The sequence below is a fragment of the Rhinatrema bivittatum genome, chromosome 6 (genome assembly GCF_901001135.1).
Source record: "Rhinatrema bivittatum chromosome 6, aRhiBiv1.1, whole genome shotgun sequence".
Taxonomy (NCBI): domain Eukaryota; kingdom Metazoa; phylum Chordata; class Amphibia; order Gymnophiona; family Rhinatrematidae; genus Rhinatrema; species Rhinatrema bivittatum.
The window spans coordinates 151,510,025-151,532,086 of record NC_042620.1 but is presented as its reverse complement, the minus strand read 5'-3'; the positions used below and the strand labels follow the sequence as shown (position 1 = coordinate 151,532,086).

The 22,062-nt window shown below is 42.1% G+C and overlaps 1 protein-coding gene across 1 annotated transcript in view; it reads right to left on the bottom strand.

The window, feature by feature from the left end:
• Positions 1 to 22,062, bottom strand: part of DNAH7 (dynein axonemal heavy chain 7) — a 724,465-nt gene that overhangs the window by 79,902 nt on the left and 622,501 nt on the right. Inside the window, 4 exon segments of the mRNA XM_029606081.1 lie at positions 7,268 to 7,468; positions 7,684 to 7,845; positions 18,528 to 18,704; positions 20,776 to 20,868. Coding sequence (XP_029461941.1) covers positions 7,268 to 7,468; positions 7,684 to 7,845; positions 18,528 to 18,704; positions 20,776 to 20,868 — 633 coding nt within the window.

Genomic DNA, 22,062 nt, shown 5'->3' with positions numbered 1-22,062 from the left:
ACCTTTTCTAAATAGGTCATAATGATGGCCAAATAAGGCTTGAAGTGAATTCTAGCAAAATAAAGACTTACAATGAATTGAATCTGTAAGCAGTATATCCCTGCCATCCATTCAGAACTTGGCAATGAACTCTGGCATAAATGGGGCAACTCCATTCAATCAAGGTATGACAGCAAAACAGTCATATCCAATCAGGTGTCTATGAACTTCTAACCAATGGAATGTGCCCAGTAACCAGATGCCACTCACTACTGAGCGAAGTAATGGCCATCATGCCAGTGTGAATGCTGCGAGCACAGCCTTCTGGAGCCGATGGTGTGGGCTCGGCGTGCATTTATTTATTTATTTAAAAAGTATTTATATACCACTTTTCAAATAGAGTTTTGTCAAAACGGTTTACAAATATAGATAAAAACAATGAAAATAAAGTTAAGAATAAAAATATACATAAAAAATAATAGCTCTCCTATGAGCATCACTTGGCTCATAGGAGAGCGGAGCCCTTGGGCCACAGAATGGCTCAGGTCAGGACATGAGTCGCACCAGTGGTGAGGTGTGTGTGCAGGAATGGGTGGCACAGGAGCAGAGCTGGACAGAGCTTGGAAAACTGGATGTAGACATTGAGACTTGGACATAGACTTGGATGTAAACTTGGATGTAGACTTGGAACTGAGGAGACGAAGACTTGGAACTGAGGAGACGAGGAAACGAAGGCTTGGAACTGAGGAGACAAGGAGACGAAGGTTTGGAACTGAGGAGATGAGGAAACGAAGACTTGGAACTGAAGAGACAAGGAGATGAGGAAAGGAGACGAGGGAGAAGCAAGACCCTCAGGCGCCCTACATAGCATGTGGGACTGGTCGCGGACCACACTGTCTCTGTCACACCCTACACAGCCAAATGGCTGGTCGTGGACCACGAGGAGAACGGGACAGGCTCAGGAAGTCTCTTATCGCAGGGTTGCAGCGACCCCTCGGATCCTCCGGAGTCAGGACTAGGAAGACAAGATAAAACCTTGGAGCTTGGCAACTCAGACTAAAAACATGGAATCTCCAGAGGCACAGATCCTATAAGGCCTGGAGCATTAGGACCAGAAACATGATGGAACTTGGGACACAAGGAGACTTGGAACATCAGGGAGACTTGGGACATCAAGGAAGGCTTGAGACATCAAGGAAGCATGGGACATCAAGGAACTTGGACATAACTGGAAGAGTCACGGAAGTCTCTCTGGAATGGAGTCACGGGCGTCTCTCTGGAATGGACTCACGGACATCTTGGAATGGACTCACGGACCATAGACTTCAGAACATGGAACAAACATCAGGGTTCAGAGTTACGGACATCAAGTCATGGAACAGACCTCAGGACATGGAACAGGCATCAGGCTGAAGAGCAGTCTTTAGGAGCATCTGGATAGATGCGAAGACCCTGAAGGAATGAAGCAAGCCCCTTTTATAGGGCAAACCCAGGAAGAGGGCAGAGACTGGCAGTCGAAGGAGCTGCGGCCACTTCCTGCCACTGGCCCTTGAAAAGGAATGAAGAGGCACGGTCGCGTGCCTAGAGAAGGCCAGGAGCAACTGCAGGACCTTGGACAGCAGCCTGCACAGGAAGAGGCAGGCTGAGGAGGCAGCACTCCAGCCGCGCAGGAGGGCTCGAGGCAGGTAACGTCGGCGGTGTTCCTGCCGGACCGAGGGGCAGGGCCTGAAGGCAGGACCCAGCCGTGATGCTGAGCTTCGTCAGCAGCCTCGCAGTGCTGCGAGGGGAGTGGCATCCGGCAGCAGCTCCAGCCACAGAGAAGGGGCAGGGCCCCAATGTCCTCCCTGCCGTGAAGGCAGCAGCAGTCTGGGCCGCGAGGCCAGGTTTCGGCGGCGGCCTCCCAGGGCCTCGAAGAGCAGCATCAGTGGTGGCACAGGGCCGCAAAGGTAAGGCCCTGTCCGTGGAACCGCGGGCAGGGGCGCAACAGTGAACAACCCAGATTTTAGACATATAAAATCACCAGCACAAGGACTCATATAGGAAGATTGCAACAGGTACCAATAAGTGTGGAAAATAGAAAAAGTCACAGAGAGGGTCCTGGCAGCACTGAGACACACCCTGCTAATGAACTTAATTGGCTATGACTTCTAAAGAACCTTAACTTCAAGTGATATAAATCCTAGAAGTGGGTAGGATATATCTCTTGAGGGATATGCAGGGCCCCAGTTTCCTGTGATTTTGTGGCTATGGTAAGAGTTGCAAAATTTGCTGCAGATTTGGTCAAATTACCAAGGAAGACCAGGGACCTTCTTAAAAAAAATAAAAATAGAATGCATTGGTGCAGTGGGATAGCCCTTGGTGCTTTGCTCCTCTCCTACCCGCCTGCCTTGGAAGAAAATTGTTGGTGGCAGTGTGAGGGGTGCATCTTTCCCCTCTGTGCCTCTAGGATCCCCTCACTTACTCATTTAGTTAAAGAGGAAGAGAAGTTGACCAGCCTTTCAGTGACTCTAGTGCCTCCCTCTCCTCTCCTGCCAGGCCTGCGTGTTGTGCTTTGAATCACGTGGTTTAACATGGCATGCAACGTGGGGTCAGCAGGGGGAGGAGAAAAAGGAAGCACCAGAGGCACTGCAAAGCTGGCTGTCTCCTCCTCCTGTTTAATTGAATCAGTGTATAAATGAGGGTATCTGATGGACACAGAGTGACTTGGTGATCACATTGGGGGGGGGGGGGGGATGGAGTAATTTGGCAATCTTGGGGTGGGGAAGGGAGTGAATCTACCGGGTCTCAGGAAAGAGGAAGGGATGGAGTGAACTGGGGATGGGGTAGGGAAGAGAGGGAGAGAGAGAACAAGGGATTGCAGGGGAAGGAGAGACAAATTGAACTAAAGATGGGGGAAGTGGGGGAACACAGTGAACTGGGAATGGGGCAAAGGGGGGGATAGCATGATTTAAGGGTGGGAAAGGGAGGAAGTGCGTTCAGGATCACAGAGGGGGGAGTGGGGCGAGTAAGGGGTTCATGGGGATGTGAACCAGGATTTGTGAAGGGGAGGAAACCAGGATAAGTGGGATTGAGAAAGAGGGATAGTGAAGCATGAAAGGGGCTTTATAAGAGGGGATAAGGGAAAGAGGGGATGGAACTGTGATTGGGTGGTTGTGGCTTCCTTTCTTCTTCACCTTATCCAAATCCTCCCTCCTCCATCACCCCAATGCTAGTCTTCCCTCTTCCCTCCTCTTCCTCCTCTTCCTCCTTATCCCAGTCTTCCCTTCTTCTCTTCCACTCCAATTCCCAATGCTCCATTGCTTCCTATCTCTTCATCCCTGATCCTTTCTCTTCCATCCTACTTCTGACCTTTCTTGTCTCCCCTCTGTCATTTCCTCCCATTCCCTGTCCTTATCCTCCTTGAATCTCCCATCCTCTCCTTATTCTCCTTCTGTCCTCCTCTATCCCTAATCTCGCTCTAACTCTCCTGCCTAAGATTCCTTCTTCATTTCTCTCCTCTGTGATCTTCTCTCTTCCTATTGCCAGATCCCTTACCTTCCTTCCTCCCCAACCCCAATCAATAAAATCCCTTTTTCCTCTAATAAAGAACCAAATAAACTAACTGGACACAGAAATGTCACGAAACTTTATTATTATAATGTTAAAGGCATGCATTTAAATTGCAAATATGTACAAAATAATACAAATTTGCCACCTAATTGCTGTAGAAGTTTGAGAAATCTACCACAGAATTTGCCAATTCTTGCCACAGAATCTTGAAAATTCTGCTACAGAAAACTGGGGGCTTTGAGGATACCTAACCAGTCATAGAGGATAGCAGTGAAGGCAGTGAGCTTTAATACATTTTGGGTGCATTTCTATCTTGTGTCTTAGTTTCTATCTAGAAAGGAGCCCAAGAATGGAAGTAGTGTTTCAAAATGGGTTTGCATGTGCATACTTCTCATACTCTATCGAACCTGACAAATATTTTAATGTTTCTATAATGCCCCCCATCTCTTTATTCCTCCAGTGAGTGCATTTTGAGTACAGTTATTTCTATGTAGGGCTTGTGTTATAGCCCTTGTATCATCTTAGTAGCCATTTTCTGAACTGTAGCTATCCTATTATTGTCCTTACAGAGGTAGAGATCTTCAGAACTGAATCCACTGCACAGAAGCAATATTGCCTCCCTTTTCTGCAGATAATGGGGCGGATTTTAAGAGCCCTGCTCGCCTAAATCCGCCCAAATCCGGGCGGATTTAGGCGAGCAGGGCCCTGCGCACCGGTGAGCCTATTTTACATAGGCCTACCGGCGCGCGCAGAGCCCCGGGACTCGCGTAAGTCCTGGGGTTTGGCGAGGGGGGCGTGTCGGGGGGCGGGCCCGGTCGGCGCAGCATTTTGGGGGCGTGTTGGCAGCGTTTCGGGGGCGGGCCCGGGGGCGTGGTTACGGCCCGAGGCGGTCCGGGGGCGTGGCCGCGCCCTCCGTACCCGCCCCCAGGTTGCGTCCCGGCGCGCAAGAGGCCTGCTGGCGCGCGGGGATTTACGCCTCCCAGAGGGAGGCGTAAATCCCCCGACAAAGGTAAGGGGGGGGGTTTAGACAGGGCCGGGCGGGTGGGTTAGGTAGAGGAAGGGAGGGGAAGGTGAGGGGAGGGCTTTAGAGGATTCCCTCCGAGGCCGCTCCGATTTCAGAGCGGCCTCGGAGGGAACGGGGGTAGGCTGCGCGGCTCGGCGCGTGCCGGCTATACGAAATCGATAGCCTTGCGCGCGTCGATCCAGGATTTTAGCGGATACGCGCGGCTACGTGCGTATCTACTAAAATCCCGCGTACTTTTGCTTGCGCCTGATGCGCCAGCAAAAGTACGCCTATTCGCGGTATTTGAAAATCTACCCCAATACCTTTACTTATGTAACTGAGCACACTGCTAGTTTTCTCAGTTGCTTTATTATATTAATTGACCGCTTTCAAGTAACTTGAGATGAATATGCTATCACCTAGATCTCTTTTTTGAGTCATGTCCTTATCATAATAATTTTTCCTTCCTGCAGGTAAAGTGATGTGCGTGGTGCCGCTACATGTGCAACTTTACTTGCAGTGAAGGGAGGCACTCCTGGGGGCAGGGTAGGGGAGGTGTTTGTATTTCCAAGCATATACATGCAAATTTACTCAGTAAATGTACCTGCACATGCAAAGGAGCAGATGCAAATTTCTGCACATACTTTTTCTTAGGTAATTTTCAAAGAGAACATTTTTCCTTTAAAAATTGGCATAAAGTCTGCAGGGAAAAAAGTACACATGGACTTTGTACTGGTGCACCCAGTCAGAGAATTGCACTTCATTTATTTTTCACTTTATACAGGTTACACAGTGACACCATATTGTAAATATTTTGTTTAGTATAGCATGATTTTAGTAAATCTAAAACAGCTTTGAAACTAGCAAACAACTTAGTCTATATTTGTTTGCTCTACTTCATTTACCTATTTAGTAATGCAAAATAATTTCAAAGGAGCCACAATCACAACCAAATATCAAATCCTGAAAATTGGTGAGTTTTCCTTCACAATTGTTGAAAAGTCTGAAGAGGTACTTCTTATTTGTATTGCAAAATTTTCAGATGTTTTTTTTTTCCTGTCGCTATACAAAAGGAAATATTGTAACTACCCCCATGTACTATAAGTAATTTGAAGTATATTATTCTAAATATTGCCAACCTTTTGTGAGCTTGTATATACAGTTTGCTTTTTTCAAAAGAAGTTCTTATAAAATATCACACAACCTTTAAAGAGAAGATACATCTCTGACAGTTAAATAAGACTGGGATTTTAATAAACCTGACTTTTGCTGTAGTCTCTAATCAACCATCAAACTAATATTTGAAGAGCTTATTGGATAGGCCAGCAGGACTACTGAGAGTTGCTATATTGGTGACCCAAGTACAGTTTTAAGACCTAGTTCCTGCTGCTGGGTCTTAGCAGGGTTGGAGACTCAGGTATCACTCAATAGCAATGCCTACTGGTCAGCTGAAATTAAAGAATGAATTCATTGTAAAATAGGCAAACAATAAGATGGCAATTTTCAAACTGACATGCATGCACACATTTGTGCACATAAATCGGCCCATACCCTGGTATACGGTTATTTTTATAACATACGTGAGCATGTGCACACATGTTATAAAATAGCATGCACGTGTGCCAAATTTTAAGTGAGTTTATACAAATCCCGCTTTTACTGCATAAATTGGGGAATTTTAAAAAGGGTGTGCACTAATGCCATTCCCAGTTTTACCAGTTCATCTCCAGCTCACCCAGTTAATAGATAGGACCTCCAACTCCCCCTGTTTTGAAAGCCTTCATTCCCCCCCATTTAGATCCAGTCCTTAAAAGCCTACAGATCTGCCTAGTTTTCTTTACATTTTAACTTACACAGCAGCCATAGCAGAAGTCAAGTTACGCAGCAGGGGCCTCAGGGGTCATGTCAGTATTTAGGTGCACATCTTAGGTTCACGTCCTGAAACGCCCATGCCTTGCCCAGACCATGACCAGGCCCCGCCCCTTTCTGAAAACATTTGAGCTGTGCACGCTGGAGATACGCGCATATCTCAACGGCTTTTAAAATCGACATGCGCAAGCCCAACTTCTTCGCGCATCCCCTAATTAATGTGTGAATCATGCTTTTAAAATTCACTTCTAAGGGAACAGAGACCTGGCACAAATAAATGAAAGTTCATAGCAGCTATGTTTCAGCTTCTCTTTCCTTCCTTCACCACCACCAATAGAGCAGATTCCAATTGAGATGGAAGCTCATCAGCTTTTTAAAGGATAATGTTGAAAGCCATTTTCCCAGATATAATGGTGCTTTACAATGGAAATGGATTGCTATAAAGCTGCCCGCCTGATATGTGGGTAAACCTATGTGTGTATGTCCTGTGTATGCATAAGTTTACCCAAACTGAATGGAGACATTTCTGGGGGCGGGGCTGGGGAGGGATTTGCACTTAAGCACCTACTTTTGGATTTTCAAAAGTTTGATGTAAAATAAAGAACAATTTCTGTGTATATCTTAGCAGGCGTAATTGTATGCAGGTAGTTTTGTTGAGGTAATATTCAAAGTGAACATATGCATGTAAATTCATTTTGAAAATCAGTGCAACTTGTGTGCAATTTTGCTGACTTTCTTATGTGGGCTGTTATAAAATTACCTCCAAAATGTCTCAGATTTTAATCAACATACATCATACATTATTATCACAGAGCCTTACTCTCCTTGTTAATTGCAAAGGTAACAGAGCTAACATTAAAGGCTTACGAGCTTTTTGCAGCTGGTGAAGAACTCGGCGTCAGAGATGGGGTCCATCAGGTAAGAGCGGATGATATTGGCACGTAGGCCTTTCGGTGCCTCATTCGTCATTTTCACTCCATTCTGCAGTACAGACACAGGAAAATTTGGAGATGGATAGCTGGTCAGCCAGAGTCGGAATTCTGGATGTGTTGTTTCAGGAATCAGCTCCTGTGAGGAGAGAAGATAAAATACCAGACAGAAAATAAAGAAGGTGATACCCAGAGAATGTATTTATTAACAACTTAGCCAGATAACTTGGAAGTGGTCAGTTGGTGGGGATTTTCAAATCTTGCCATTTTTCCAGCCATGTCTGAACTTTTCTGGACAAATGGCACCAAATATCGCTCTTCCTAAGACCAACGAAAGGCCATATTCCATTTTACCTCACAAACTTTTTCCAGTGTTGGCATCCATGATGTTGCTAAGTGACAGTTTTGTAGAACAACCCAGCTGCCTTCTTTTATTGCCTTCTCTGTCATTCGCATTGCTATGGGTCCTTGGCCTTGTCCGAGAGACAGGGAACTCAGCTTTGATCCTCCAAATCCCTGTATATAATCAGAAAAGGTTAGAAGTAAATTGTGATACTACTTATTGCAAACAATCTTAACTTTAGGGGACAATTTTCACACTATCCGCACTGGGATGAAGTCTGGGTACCTTTTACTTACAGGCTGTGCATCAGAGAAAGTACACATGGCCTTTCATGTTACAGTTTACTGTGCGTATAAAGTCCCTGCAGACATTTAACCCTGCTTTTTGTGCAAATAGACTTTTTCATGGAAGATAACACGTGTGGCATTGAAATTACACATTATTTTCCCATCCTGCCCAAAACACGTCTCTGGAAATGCCTTCCCTAAATGCTGTTAAAAGTACACGTGCTGTGGAATGCCATGTGCCGTTTTAGCTGTGTCAAGGGATAACAATTTTCAGACAGCCCAGTTACACATCTAAATCACAATTTATATGCTGAAGTGGCTTTCAAAATTCTTCACCTAAAGATATACCAAGAAAAAGGAAAGGGTCATCAAGGGATCAAAGCATAGGACTGAGGATCAAGATACCTGGGTTCTAACCCCAACTCCATCACTGACTCTCTATATATCTTGAGCAAGTCATTTTGCCATCCTGTTGCTTTGTCTACTACCAACTACTGTATATTTGAAGTACTAACAGCAATGTTTTCTATTCTTTGGGAGCTGCCCAAGTCAATGTGCATGAGCAGCTGTACTTAAAGGGGGTAATTTTCAAGTAGCCCACACATTTCTAAGGTACACAGTACTTTAGAAGTGTAGTTTACAATAAACATATATAAGTACTGTCTCTTTGAAAATCGGCATTAACCAGGTGAGATAAAATTGCCCTTTGTACCTGCTGTTTTGTGCAACAACTGAAAGAAGGTAAGAGAACACCCAAACTTGTGAAAATGTCATGCATGCCAGCTGTTTTCCTCCCTGACATAAACACCACTCAGATTGCCACCTCGTAGTCTGGCCAAAAGATAGTCAAGGTGAACTTTCACCCAGGCCGAGAAGGGAAATTTTCATCAAAGCCTCATGAATCAAAGTGACTATTATCCTGTGTTAATTAGGAAATAACATAAAAATGTAGCTGCCAGTAAAAACGTCTACATTAAGGGCCAGATTTTAGTACCTACGCGCAGGCATAGATTTGTGCGCGCAATCCGCAGTTCACAAATCTAGGCCCGATTTTATAACATGACCGCGCAGCCGCGCGCATGTTATAAAATCCGGGGTCGGCGCGCGCAAGGGGTGCACAGTTGTGCACCTTGAGCGCGCCGAGCCCTAGGGGAGCCCCGGTGGCCTTCCCTGTTCCCTCTGAGGCCGCTCCAAAGTCGGAGCAGCCTCGAAGGGAACTTTCCTTCCGCCCCCCCCCCCCCCCCCCCACCTTCCCCTCCCTAACCCCCCCCAGCCCTACCTAAACTCCCATGACCTTTATATTAGAAGTTGCATGCGCCAGCCGAGTGCCGGCGCGCGATCCCCCAGCCTAGCGGCCGTACAAAGGCCTCTGGCCATGCCCCCACCCTGCCCCAGACCGCCCACACCTTGTCCCTTTTTTCAAGCCCTGGGACATACTCACGTCCCAGGGCTTGCGCGCGTCGCCGGGCTATGCAAAATAGGCTCGGCGCGCATAACCCCCCTGCACACGTAAACCTTTTAAAATCTGCCCCTAAATATATAGGTGCGACCCCTCTGAAATGTTGTTTAGTTCACTTTAATTTTTTTTTCAGGAAGTATGTTGCAATATCTTTCAAAGGTCCAAAAGACGAAAAGGCCTATGAGATTTCAAAAGCCCATAATATATCTTGTTTGTTGATACTTTAAAAGATGTCACTGCCTACACAAACTCCAGTTTTCTCCAGGACCAACACAGCACTGGGACAGTACACTTCTTCGTTAATAAACTTGCTTTGTAATATATATATATTCCTAAGTGATAATTAGAAAGGTTTCCTGCTACCGTAGTTTATGATACTTAGGCAGCTGTGTAGTTGATGTTGAAAAATTCTGCTTTGACTGGAATGGATTTCCCTTTATTCAGATTCATTAGCTTAAAGAATTTCAAGTGTCATGAAGTCTATATCTCAAATTACTGAGAACTTTTTTTGTATTTGAATCTTGAGACTCTTAATTACTGTATAAGAGACTTTTTTGAGGACCATGTCTTATAATAACACATTTTTTTCATAATTGTATTTTTTTATGCTATACTGTCCACATGAAATTACTATTATTAGAAAAGAGCTGGAATATACATGCTTAATTTTGCTCGGAACAATATCATGACAAATGCATTAACAGTTGTTTCAGTACATATGATCATTTGCTAAAGTTGCAAGTTTGAACATTGTCCTGTTATGTTTGAAGTATCGGAAAGATGAGACTTTCATTATACTGCAAAATCAGAAACCATACATAAACACTTTAGCCAAAATACATATTAATGTTTTAAGTTTAGTGTCTGAGCCTGAATTAATTAAATCTTAAAACAGAAGAACATGGCCTAGAATTATGAACAGAGAGCCATTCTGCTATTTTATTTCTTTTAGAAGCATTTTATTAAATAAAACACTATTCCTGAAGAAACTGTAGAAAAAGCAGAAATAGGATTGGCTATATCCAATGAAACATTTGAGGTAAGGTGAGTTCTGCAATAAAAATTAACTATAAATCATAATCTAACCTAGTCTGTAATTTGTGTTGGTTGGTTTTATTATTTACAATTTTAATATGTGTGTTTTGTAATCTGTCCTGAACCTTGGAGGGTGCAGGTTATAAATGATTTTAAATAAATAAATAACCTCTACTATTAAAACATTTACAATTAGCATTTGTTTATGAAACCTATACACACGTTGATTTGTTAGCCTTGGTTCTTCAAGGCAAGGATAAGCAAACTTTTCAAGCCACTACATTCCTTTAATCCATGCAATTAGGTGCCCCCCACCTCAAATTGGGTTACATCATTTCATATATATATATATATATATACACCCAAATGGAACAAAGAAGGACAGAGAAAATCTGTTTTTAATTCAATAGTCCCCTCCTATTACGAGGAGCAAAAAATATTATAGTAACAGAAAAATCTTTATTTGTGTTTATAAAGATTTTTCTGTTACTATAATTTTTTGCTCCTCATACACACAAAAGTTATCCTGGATTCCTTTGATCAGCTCTTGACCCAGTTGCCAAGATGCCAGAGAGCCATACTGCTAACCAGTGACTTAAAGCTCCTATTAGTTTCTCTTCAAATTGCTGAAAGGAGCATGCATGCACACATATAGGGGTAGATTTAAAAAAAAAGCGCGATCACGTACTTTTGTTTGCGCAGCAGGCGCAAACAAAAGTACACTGGATTTTATAAGATACGCGCGTATCTTATAAAATCCTGGATCGGCGCGCGCAAGGCTGCCGATTTTGGGCAGCCGGCGCGCGCCGAGCCGCGCAGCCTGCCTCCGCGGCCTCGGAGGGAACTTTATTTCGCCCTCCCCTCACCTTCCCCTACCTAACCCACCCCCCCGGCCCTATCTAAACCCCCCCCCTACCTTTATCTATGGATTTACGCCTCCCGGAGGGAGACGTAAATCCACGTGCGCCAGCGGGCTGCTGGCGCGCTGAGACCTGACCCGGGGGCGGTTCTGGAGGGCGCGGCCACACCCCCGGTATGCCCCGGGCCGAAACCACGCCCCCGGGCCTGCCCCCAAAACACCACATCCCGCCCCCAAAATGCCGCGTCGTTCGGCCCCGCCCTGACACATCCCCGACACGCCCCCTTCTAAAAACCCCGGGACTTACACACGTCCCGGGGCTCTGTGCGCGCTGGCGGCCTATGCAAAATAGGCGTGCCGGCGCGCGAGGGCCCTGCTCGCGTAAATCCGGGCGGATTTATGCGAGCAGGGCTTTGAAAATCTGCCCGATAAACATGGACATGGTGAGGCAGACTTTCCACAACAAGGCAGAAACAAAGATGGAGACAGAGAGAGGCAGGCCAACATCCCATATCCAGATGGACTCAAACATTGAATAGTGAGATAGACATAATTGGCATCTCAGAGACCTGGTGGAAGGAAGATAAACAGTGGGATAGTGATAGGGAGGATCAACTTGGTGGGGTTGTACTTTATGTCCAGGATGGCATAAAGTCCAACAGGATAAAGATCCTGCAAGAGACCAAAGAACAATAGAATCTTAATGGGTAGAGTTCAGCAATAGGAGTATACTACTATCCACCTGGTCAAAATGAAAAGACGGACAATGGAATGCTAAGAGAAATTAGAGAAGCTAATAAATTTGGCAGTGCAGTAATAATGGGAGACTTCAATTACCAATAAAAAATGTGTCTCTTTATCCACAGAACAATGATCTAAGTAACATCAAGAAAAAATGTATCTCAATTTTTTTGTTTTTTAGGTGCTATAAATTTCTTTGCCTTCTTAAACTTAATATTTACACACACATCATTTGTGAATTTGGGACCTTCATAAAACCCACGGTGCTACAAGTATGCACTTGTGTTTCACACCTGTGTGGGTCCTTTTTAATCATGGGTCCATTAGTCCAACTCTTGCACAGAAATTTTTAACTTTTTTGCATTTTCCTTAAAACTCAAAGAATCGTACTTCCCTTTATTCTTTGTCGGAGTCAGAAATTACCTTGTAGATTAAAAAAAAGGCTCCATCTATCATTGGCTAAATCAGGATCAGAAACCAAAACAGGTCTCGTTCAGTTTTTCAGATAGTTCATCAGGCAGCGATGATGAGCGTCCGTCGGGGGACTACTCGCGACCGGCACAATACAGGGGACAGAATATGAGAGGCAGAAGAAGAGGCAACAGGAATTATCAGAATACAGAATGGAATCGCACCAGAACAAGATCACAATATGCAGCCAACAATTACTCCACACAAGGAGGACAGAAAGACTGGACTTAGATTCAGCAGTTATCAATATATCAGAATGCCCCCTGACGGATTTAGAACACAAAGTCTTGAATAAGGGGCTCAACTATGTACCATCTCAAAAACATGACCCATTTCAATTTCGGTATGATTTTAATAAATTCATTAGACAGCTGCAACGGAAAATGTATTTGTCATGTAGTCCATTCAAACCTTCACCCATGAATGAGTCACTGGTTAAATTAAAATCCAAATGGAGTCTACCACCTCCGGGAGATCCTGCCATCAATACATTTCAGGAGCTTGTTTTGCGAGATGTTGAAAACTTGGAAACATCAAAAACACATATGTATTATAATATGACACGAGAAGAATCACAAGCTCTATACCACTTACAGCATAGAGAAGACATTGTCATCAAACCTGCCGATAAAGGAGGCGCAGTTGTGGTCATGAGCAAGACCTCTTATTTACAAGAAGTACACCGTCAACTAGCCAATGAAACCTTCTACCAAAAATTTGGAGAGGACCCCACAAACAGCATTTTGATGGAGGTTAAGGAAGTGGTAGAAAGAGGATTTGAACTTGGTTACCTCACTAACACTGAATGGAAATTCTTGATCAATGACAACCCTAGAATACCTATTCTGTATATAGTACCGAAAATTCATAAAACCCTTACAAATCCACCTGGGAGACCTATAGTTTCGGCTAATGAATCAGTCCTGGAACCCATTTCCATTTTTTTAGATAAAATTCTCCAACCATACATACCCAAGGCAGTTTTCTACATTAAGGATAGTTCAAGTATGTTACAATCTCTTGCCACAGTACATCTGACAAAAGAATGCCTATGAGTCACTCTGGACATCAAATCACTCTATACAGTAATTCCGCAAGATCAGGCTTTGCTGGCAGTTACTAAAGTGCTAGAAACATGTTTGCATACAAAAAGGATTCCAGCAAGTTACATCATTGAATTGCTTGAACTAGCATTGAGCAAAAACTACTTTATGTTTGAGGACAAATTTTATTTGCAAATTCGGGGTACAGCGATGGGTGCCGCAATGACCCTGGACGTGGCAAACATTTTTGTTGCCATGTTTGAAGCACTATACATTCAAGGATGCAAGTAGACCCCATATTTAAAATGTTGGAAAAGATACATTGATGACATTTTTGTTATCTGGGAGGATCCTTCATCAACTTTGCATGAATTCCATGCCTGATTAAACAACCTGGACTCTTGCCTTAAATTCACCATGAATTTTCATCAGATTCAAGTTTCATATTTGGACATATTGATTTCTAAAGATGGCCAGAGTATCAACACAAGTATATTTCGGAAACCTAATGATCACAACAATCTATTACGTTTTGATAGCTTCCATCCAGCCAATTTTAAAACCAACTTGCCAGTCGGTCAATTTCTCCGCCTAAAGAGACTGTGCACTGATCGCAATGATTTCAAAAATCAAGCTAAGCATATGGCCAATCGCTTTCTACAACGGGGGTATCCGGTGCACTGTGTTACAACTCAAATAGGGATTATTTATTTCTACAAAAACCACCAGGGCAAGATTCAAACCCACAGACTGTCATGTTGAGACACACATTGACGTCAGCCTCTATTAGTAGAGCCATCAGGAAGCATTGGGGGATTCTTCAGCAGATCCATCCTTTACTCAGTCAGCCATTAAGAATAGCATACTCTAGAGGCAGAAACATTAAGGACTACGTCGTTTGCACTAGTTGCTATAATCCTCCTGAGAGCTTGGAGTCATCAAAACCATGCACCAGATGCATGGGTTGTCCTCTCTAATCAATACAGACTGATATTACTACAGCAACGGGCAGAGTGATAGCCCTACCTGAGTTTTCTTGCCATTCCACATTTGTGGTCTATGCTGTCTTTTGCCCATGTCCCTTAACATATGTGGGCATGACAAAACATCAAGTAAGGATCCAGCTAACAGAACATAAGTGCTGCCTAAATATGGGCAGGCTTGAAGAACTTTGGTCACTCACTTCAAAGAGTATCATCATGAGTTTAGGGATATCAAATGGACAGTTTTGGAAGTCATAAACCCGCATTGGAGAGGGGGAGATAGAGTGAAGAGGCTCAAACAGTGCAAACAGAAATTGATTTTTCAGTTGAAATCAGTCACCCCGGTTTACCTTAATAAGGAAATCGAGTTGTTTCACTTTGTGATTTCCTGGTCAAATCATGATTAAGTCTGGTTTCAGGTGAGATCAGTGAATCAGTCTATAAATCAGACTCGTTCTCGGCTAGTTACTTGCCTACATGCCAAGACAGAAAATGGTGACAGGTCCGGCAAGTAAACCTGACCGGCGTTTCCCAGTCTGTATAGGATGTGCATATTGCAAAATTGTGAATGAGTGATGTTGTAATGGCTATGCAACTAAAAGTGCTTTGATTTTCAGAAATACTCTGAGGGACCTCTATAAAATTACTACTAACAAAGCACCTAAAGATTCTCCCGCAGCAGCACCCCAATATTGACTGAGTAAATGTAACATCAAGATATGCTAAAGAGATAAAGTTCATGGATAGAATAAATGACTACTTCATGGAGCAATTGGTTTAGGAACCTATAAGAGAGGGAGCTATTTTAGATCTAATTCATAGAGGAATGCAGGATTTGGTGAGAGAGGTAATGATGGAGGGTACACTTGCCAATAGTAAACATAACATGATCAAATTTGAATTAATGACTGAAAGGAAATCTACATCTCTAGCACTAAACTTTCCAAAGGAAAACTTTGATAAAATGAGGAAAATTTAGAAAACTATGCAGCTACAAAGATTGAGTGTACAACTGGCGTGGGCATTGTTTAAAAATACCATCTTAGAAGTGCAATCCAGATGTATTCCATGCATTAAGAAAGGAGACAGGAAGGCCAAATGATTGCCGGCATGCTAAAAAGGCGAGGTGAAAGAGGCTATTTTAGTCAAAAGAACTTCCTTCAATAATTGGAAAAAGCATAAACATTGGCAAGTTAAACATAAAACATTGATAAGACAGGCAAAGAGAGAATTTGAAAAGAAGTTGGCCATAGAGACAAAAATTAATAATAAAATCTTTTTTAAATATATTTGAAGCAAGAAGCTTGTGAGGAAATTTGTTGGACTGTTAAATGATCAAGGTGTTAAAGGTGCCCCTTTAACACCTTGATCATTAGAGAAGATAAGGCCATTATGGAAAGACTAAATGAATTATTTGCTTCGGTGTTTACTAATGAGAATGTTGGAGAGATACCCATTCCAGAGACAGTCTTCAAGGATGATGATTCAGATGAACTGAACCAAATCACGGTGAACTTGGAAGATATAATAGGCCAGATTGTCAAACTGAAGAATAGCAAATCATCTGGACCAAATGGTATACATCCAGGGTGACCTTCTTCAAAGGAGTAGGGTTAAACCTAATCCCTTCCATAAAAGAGTTCTTCCAGCCTTCACACACCTCTCACCCAAACCTGTCACAGGTGCTTGTCACATTTGTGGTGTGAATAGGCTCACTGGTCTTCAGTGAAGGAGTGCAAATTCCAAAAGGATTCAGGCCAAATTTACCTCTACTGCAACTAAGTACCTAGGATCCACTGGCAGATTGTATACAGTGAACCCCCCCCCCCCCCCCACTTCAAAAAGGGGCAACTGTTGATGCAGGGATGGACAAAAATCTACATCTTTCCTGTTCTGTGTCTGATCTGATCTGATTCGAGCCACACAAAATGGCTGGTTATAAAGGGTATGAGCAACCAATCCCAGCTTTCCTAGGTGGAAGGAGGACAAAAGGGGATGAATAGCTCCAGATATTACATCTCTGAAAATGGAACTAGGGCATTCAGTGACTGACCTGGGGTTCCGGTCACATGTGGATAAAGGTGAAGCAATAGATTTAGGGGTAGATTTTAAGAGACATGCCAATTTTATAACATGCGTGTGTCACAGCCCTTTATCATATGAGGAAAGGCTATAGAGATAAGAGTTGTTTAGCTTGGAGAAGAGACAGTCTCTAAAATAATGAAAGGACTTGAACTGGTAAATGTGAATTGGTTATTTACTCTTTCAGATAATACAAGGACTAAGGGGCACTCCATAAATTTAGCAAGTAGCACATTTAAAACAAATTGGAGAAAATTATTTTTCATTCAAAGAGCAAGTAAGTTCTTGAATTCATTGCCAGAGGATGTGGTTAAGGCAGTTAGTGTAGCTGGAGGAGAAGTCCATAAACTGTTATAATCAAGTTGCCTTAGGAGTTACCACAGCTTATTACCAGCTTTAAAAGTATGGGATCTATTTAATGTTTGGGTACTTGCCAGGCACTTGTAACCTGGACTGGCCTGTTGGAAACACAATGCTGGGCTTGATGGACTTTGGGTCTAACCTATTATGGTAACTTCTTATGTTCTTACCTAGATAGATAAACAGACATACTCTACACAAAGACAAAGAGAGAAACAGACAGATACTCAGATCCAGGGAGAGATACAGCTAGAGAGACCATAACACACGCACAGACTACAGTACACCAGACAGAGACAGAAACGAGATAAACACAGATGCACATACACTACACACTCAGACAGACCTAGAGCCAGATAGATACCCTACACCTAGAGTGACCAGCCACACACCACAGACAAATAGTAAGAAGTGGAATATTTAAAAAAAAAAACTTAGATGCCAGCCAAAATTTTAGGAGCTGGAAAAAACTCCATCCCAGCTTGCCCAACAATTGTTTTTCTTTTTTGTTCCTATTTTTCTCTTTATTCTTGAATTTTTTCTTAGTTTGCTCATCCTTTTAATCTATCATGTTTTGCTTATTGAATTTTTTTATACTTTTTGCCTTATTTCTTCCTCCCTAACACCCCTTTCCCACCTCTTCCCTCTCTCTGGCCTCTGCCCATTCCCCTCCCCTCCCCTACCACTTCTTTCCCCCCAGGCAAGCAGCAGCTGCAATCTCTCTACCAGGATTTGAACCCAGTGGCAGCAGGAATGTCTCCCAAGCTGGGGCCTGAGAGTGGCAGCTCTTGCTGAGTTGTAGAACACCACACCAGTTCCTCTCATGTCTAGGCCCTCCATAGAGTAAGCAGCTTCTTGCTTGAGTCCACCAATAGAAATATGGTGGTTGTTGTGACATGCTTACAAGGATATCACTATGCTTCCTCCTTCCCAAGCTTACAGTGCATCTGCAGTGATGAGACTAGACAGTGCAGTCATTTTTTCTTCATCAATCAACCAGACAATGCTTCCCCCTTCAGAATCATTCACATTGCCCTCACCCTCCCGATTTGTGCACTCCTGCTTTAAGGATCAGAGGCTTCTCAGATCATACTGAATGTGATTTGTATGTCTGTATAAGTGCCTTCTCCCCTTTTATAATTTAGAAACGGCTATAGGTAGGTGAACCAAAATTGGTGTGGAAGTAGGTCCCTGGAAGGGGACATCAAACTTGCAGTTTTCACAGTTAGTGAATGATTTGGGAAAGGGTAGACATAGGAGTGGTGCAAATTTGGTAATTCTCCCATAAGAAATGTATGGGGGATAGAACCAGAACAATCTAGAATGTCTTTTTTTTTCTATAGCTGGTATTCACCTATTGTGTACTTAAGGTTAGGAAAGAAAACAATAGGAATCCTAAATAAAACTGACAATGAGAGTGCAAAATGCATCTGAAAAGATTAGCCAATCCTTAATTTCCATAACAGGTGTTTTAAAAATAAGATTCTGACTTGGTCTCAGGTGTGTCAGAAGGTAATTTTGCACATTTATTTTACCTGGTCATCAGCAAATTTGAGAAGTGCAGCCATGGGATCAGACCCAGGTGATAGCACAAATATCAAAGGAGCACAACAGTGACTATCAGAAAAGGCCTTGGACAGATCAAATGGAGGTGGTTCAATAAACTGGCGACCCAACATCTCAATTATATATTCCTGCACCACAGGAATAACCTAGAAATGCAAAGAAAAATAACATGCTAAAAATCTGGTTGAATACCATGTTAGGAATCATTTTTGAGACGACAAACTAGAAATTTAGTGCTCTGTTTACTATGAGGCTGATCTTCAGCCACTTACTGCTGAGCAAGTTAGCAGGATAAACTTATCTGGTTAACTTAGCTGAGATAGTCAGAGGTGCAGTCATGTTAGTGAATATACTCAGCTATTTAACAGTTAGCCGGATAAGTTTATCCAATCTGGATAAGTTGTCCGGATAAGTCATGGACACTGACCATGGCCAAATATTAAAACAGCAGCACTTAGCCAGCTAAGTGGCGCTGAAAAATGACCTCTAAGCATTTTTCCCATAGGCACAAAATTGGAGAAAGCCTTTTTAGTAAATAACCTCCTTAAATAGCCATTGCGATATAAAAGTAGTGAAGTGCTCAAAAACATGCTAAAGTTTGTTTATCTTGCAGGCTCTTATTTTACTAAGTGTAATACACAGAATTTGTTTTAGAAAGTAATATCTGACAGATTCTTTTTACAAAAAGGAGTTCCAAACTAGTGTATTCTTAATATTACAACTATTCTTTATCAAATTTTTCCTAAACAATTCAATTGCCTGTTAAAACACATAAACTCAATAACATTTTCCTTATTCTTTCTCATTTCTATTTCATTTCTGAAGAATGAAGTTTGAAAAACCCTCTCCTTCTTAGCAACTTCCACGGTTATGAATGTAAATTAGAATGTGGCTATAAGTGGGAAAGAAACACTATAAAATACAAAAAAAGCAGATCTAAAAAATGACCAAAATTGTTAGAATCAGGGCCAAGATATTTTGAAGAATCTAGTCAGAAAAGATAAATGTAATTTTTCCAAACTTTTTTCAGTTGTCAATTACAACCTCAGCTTTCTAGGATGCTTAACTATTTATTTACAGTCATTTATATACTGTCCTTCTGAACATGATCAGGATAATTTGCATGATAAATCATATACAATATAAAAATTAAAAATTAAAACAATACATTATTTCAATAACAAAAATATAGATGACAGTAAATCTCAAAATACACTTTTACAAATCAATTTTTCACAGGTAGCCTTAAGTGGTAGGATTAATGGTAGGATCAATGGTTCTCAAAATAGCTTTCCACACTCATTTGATTTCGTAGGCTAACTTGAATAGCCACGTTTTTAGTTCTTTTTTAAACATCTCGAAGTCTGAAGACAACCGTAGCACTTCTGGCATAGTATTCCATAGCACAGGGCCTGCAACCGAGAAGGCCTGCTCTCAAACTTTGCTTTGATGTACACTTTCTACTGATGATATATCCAGTAATCCCTTATTACTCTTTGGGGAACAGTCTGTGTCTTTATTAGTAATGATTTTGTGAATTAATGTTAAACTTTTGTACTGGATTTGAAATTTTACAAGAAACCAATGTAATGAAATTAGTGTAGGGGTTATATGACAGATCTTGCTAAAACTTACTTCTAAACGAGATCGGGCATCCCCCGGTGGGCCAGTCTCTCTCTGGTCACGTGGTCTGCCGAGTGCAGCCGCAACAGAGCCGCGCTCGGCAGACCATGGGGTATCTCCTGGGCCGGTTTTGGGAAAAATCCCTGGGCCAAACTTTACCCGGAATCCACCCCTGAACACAAGCATGATTATTTTATTTTCATGAAGTGTCATACTGTGCTTTTTTTTTTTTTTTTTAAATGTCTCTCTCCTAGTTTTTCTTTTTTTAAATTATTTTGGAAATGGAAAACTAGAAAGGAGCATTTAAAAATGGCACTGAAATATCAGTTTTCAGAAGTCCTGCTTTGTTGTTCCCAAGCTTTTCTACAGAAAACTGCAGGGCTGATTCTGGCTCAGCTGTCATGCTACCACCTGCAGGGCTGCCTTAATTTACTTCTGAGTCTCATTATGTTTGTGCTTTTCTCTTGCTGCTATAACAAAACAATAGTATTCACAGTTATAGTTTTCTCTCATTTTCCATTATTTTCAAGAAACAAACATATGTATGTATTATATCAAGTTTATACTGAGTATCCTGAGCATAGCCATGCTTACTTTGTCAGGCCTCAGGCAGCGAATGATGAGCAGCCTCTGGAACTGACCCATTTTCTTCTCCCATTCTGATGGAAAAGCCTCATGATGTGGCTCCTACAAGCAGCAACACAGCAGGTTAGTTTTATTTAATTTGTCACTTTCCCGAACAATTTCAGAATACTGAAGTGTTGAGAATGGCCTGCTGTGCTCCACTGTAACAAGATCTAGATGAGAATATTTATTTGAAAAATTGAAAACAAGATGAGGAAATGAAATGTAGAACACATGGGAAAAAGTTTAAAAGCTTTCAACTAGTAGCTGAAACAAAAAATATATACGGTATACTATAAAAGCAACTGGATATAAATGAATGCAAAATGGAATACCAAGTAAAATTAGACCTTAAGGATGTGGTTTGGTATAGGCCTGCTACTGTTGTTGGTGATTCAGTCACTAGGAATAAAGGTAAGCTGGGTGGCTGGAAGCCAATAGGATTACTTGGTAACCTGCATGCCTAGAGTGAAGATAGTGGACCTCACATATCACCTAAACAGGATTTTAGAGACTGCTGGCAAGAAGCCATCTTTTGTTGTTCATGTGGATGCTAATGACATAGGAAGGTGCAGGAGGGAGGTTATGGAGGCTAAATGTAGGCTTCTAGGTTGTAAACTAAAATCCATAACCTCCCGGGTAGCATTCTCAGAAATGCTTCCAGTTCCACATGCCGGACCTTAGAGGCAGGTCAAGCTATGGAACCTGAATGAGTAGATGAGACATTAGATTAATTAGGAACTGGGAACTTTTTGGGAAGTGGGAACCTATTCTTGTGGATTTGTCCCACCTTAACCAAAATGGAATCCAGATGATGGTACTGACAATTAAAAAAGAGATAGAGCAGCTTTTAAATTAGATCAATGGGGAAAGCTGATGTATGCCCAGGACTGCATGATTCAGAGTAAAGTATCCTTAAAGAATACCACTAAAAAAGGGAAATTAGATTGTCCTGACAATGATGATATGGAAAAAGCTGATTCTAAATTATCTGAATCAACTGTTAATAAGTAGGTTAGGAAAAAGAATAAAAAGAATATATTTAGGTGTCTGTGTGCAAATGCCAAAAGTCAAAGATAAGATGGGAGACTTACAAGTTAATTTTCAAAGGAGTTACATGCGTAACATTAGTATATACGTGCGTAAGTAGCTTGTATTCATGTACATGATATTTTTTAAACATCATATGTATGCATATATTTTCAGTTTTACACTCATATTTACCTGCGCAAAATAGGGTTGGTCTAGAGTTGTTTT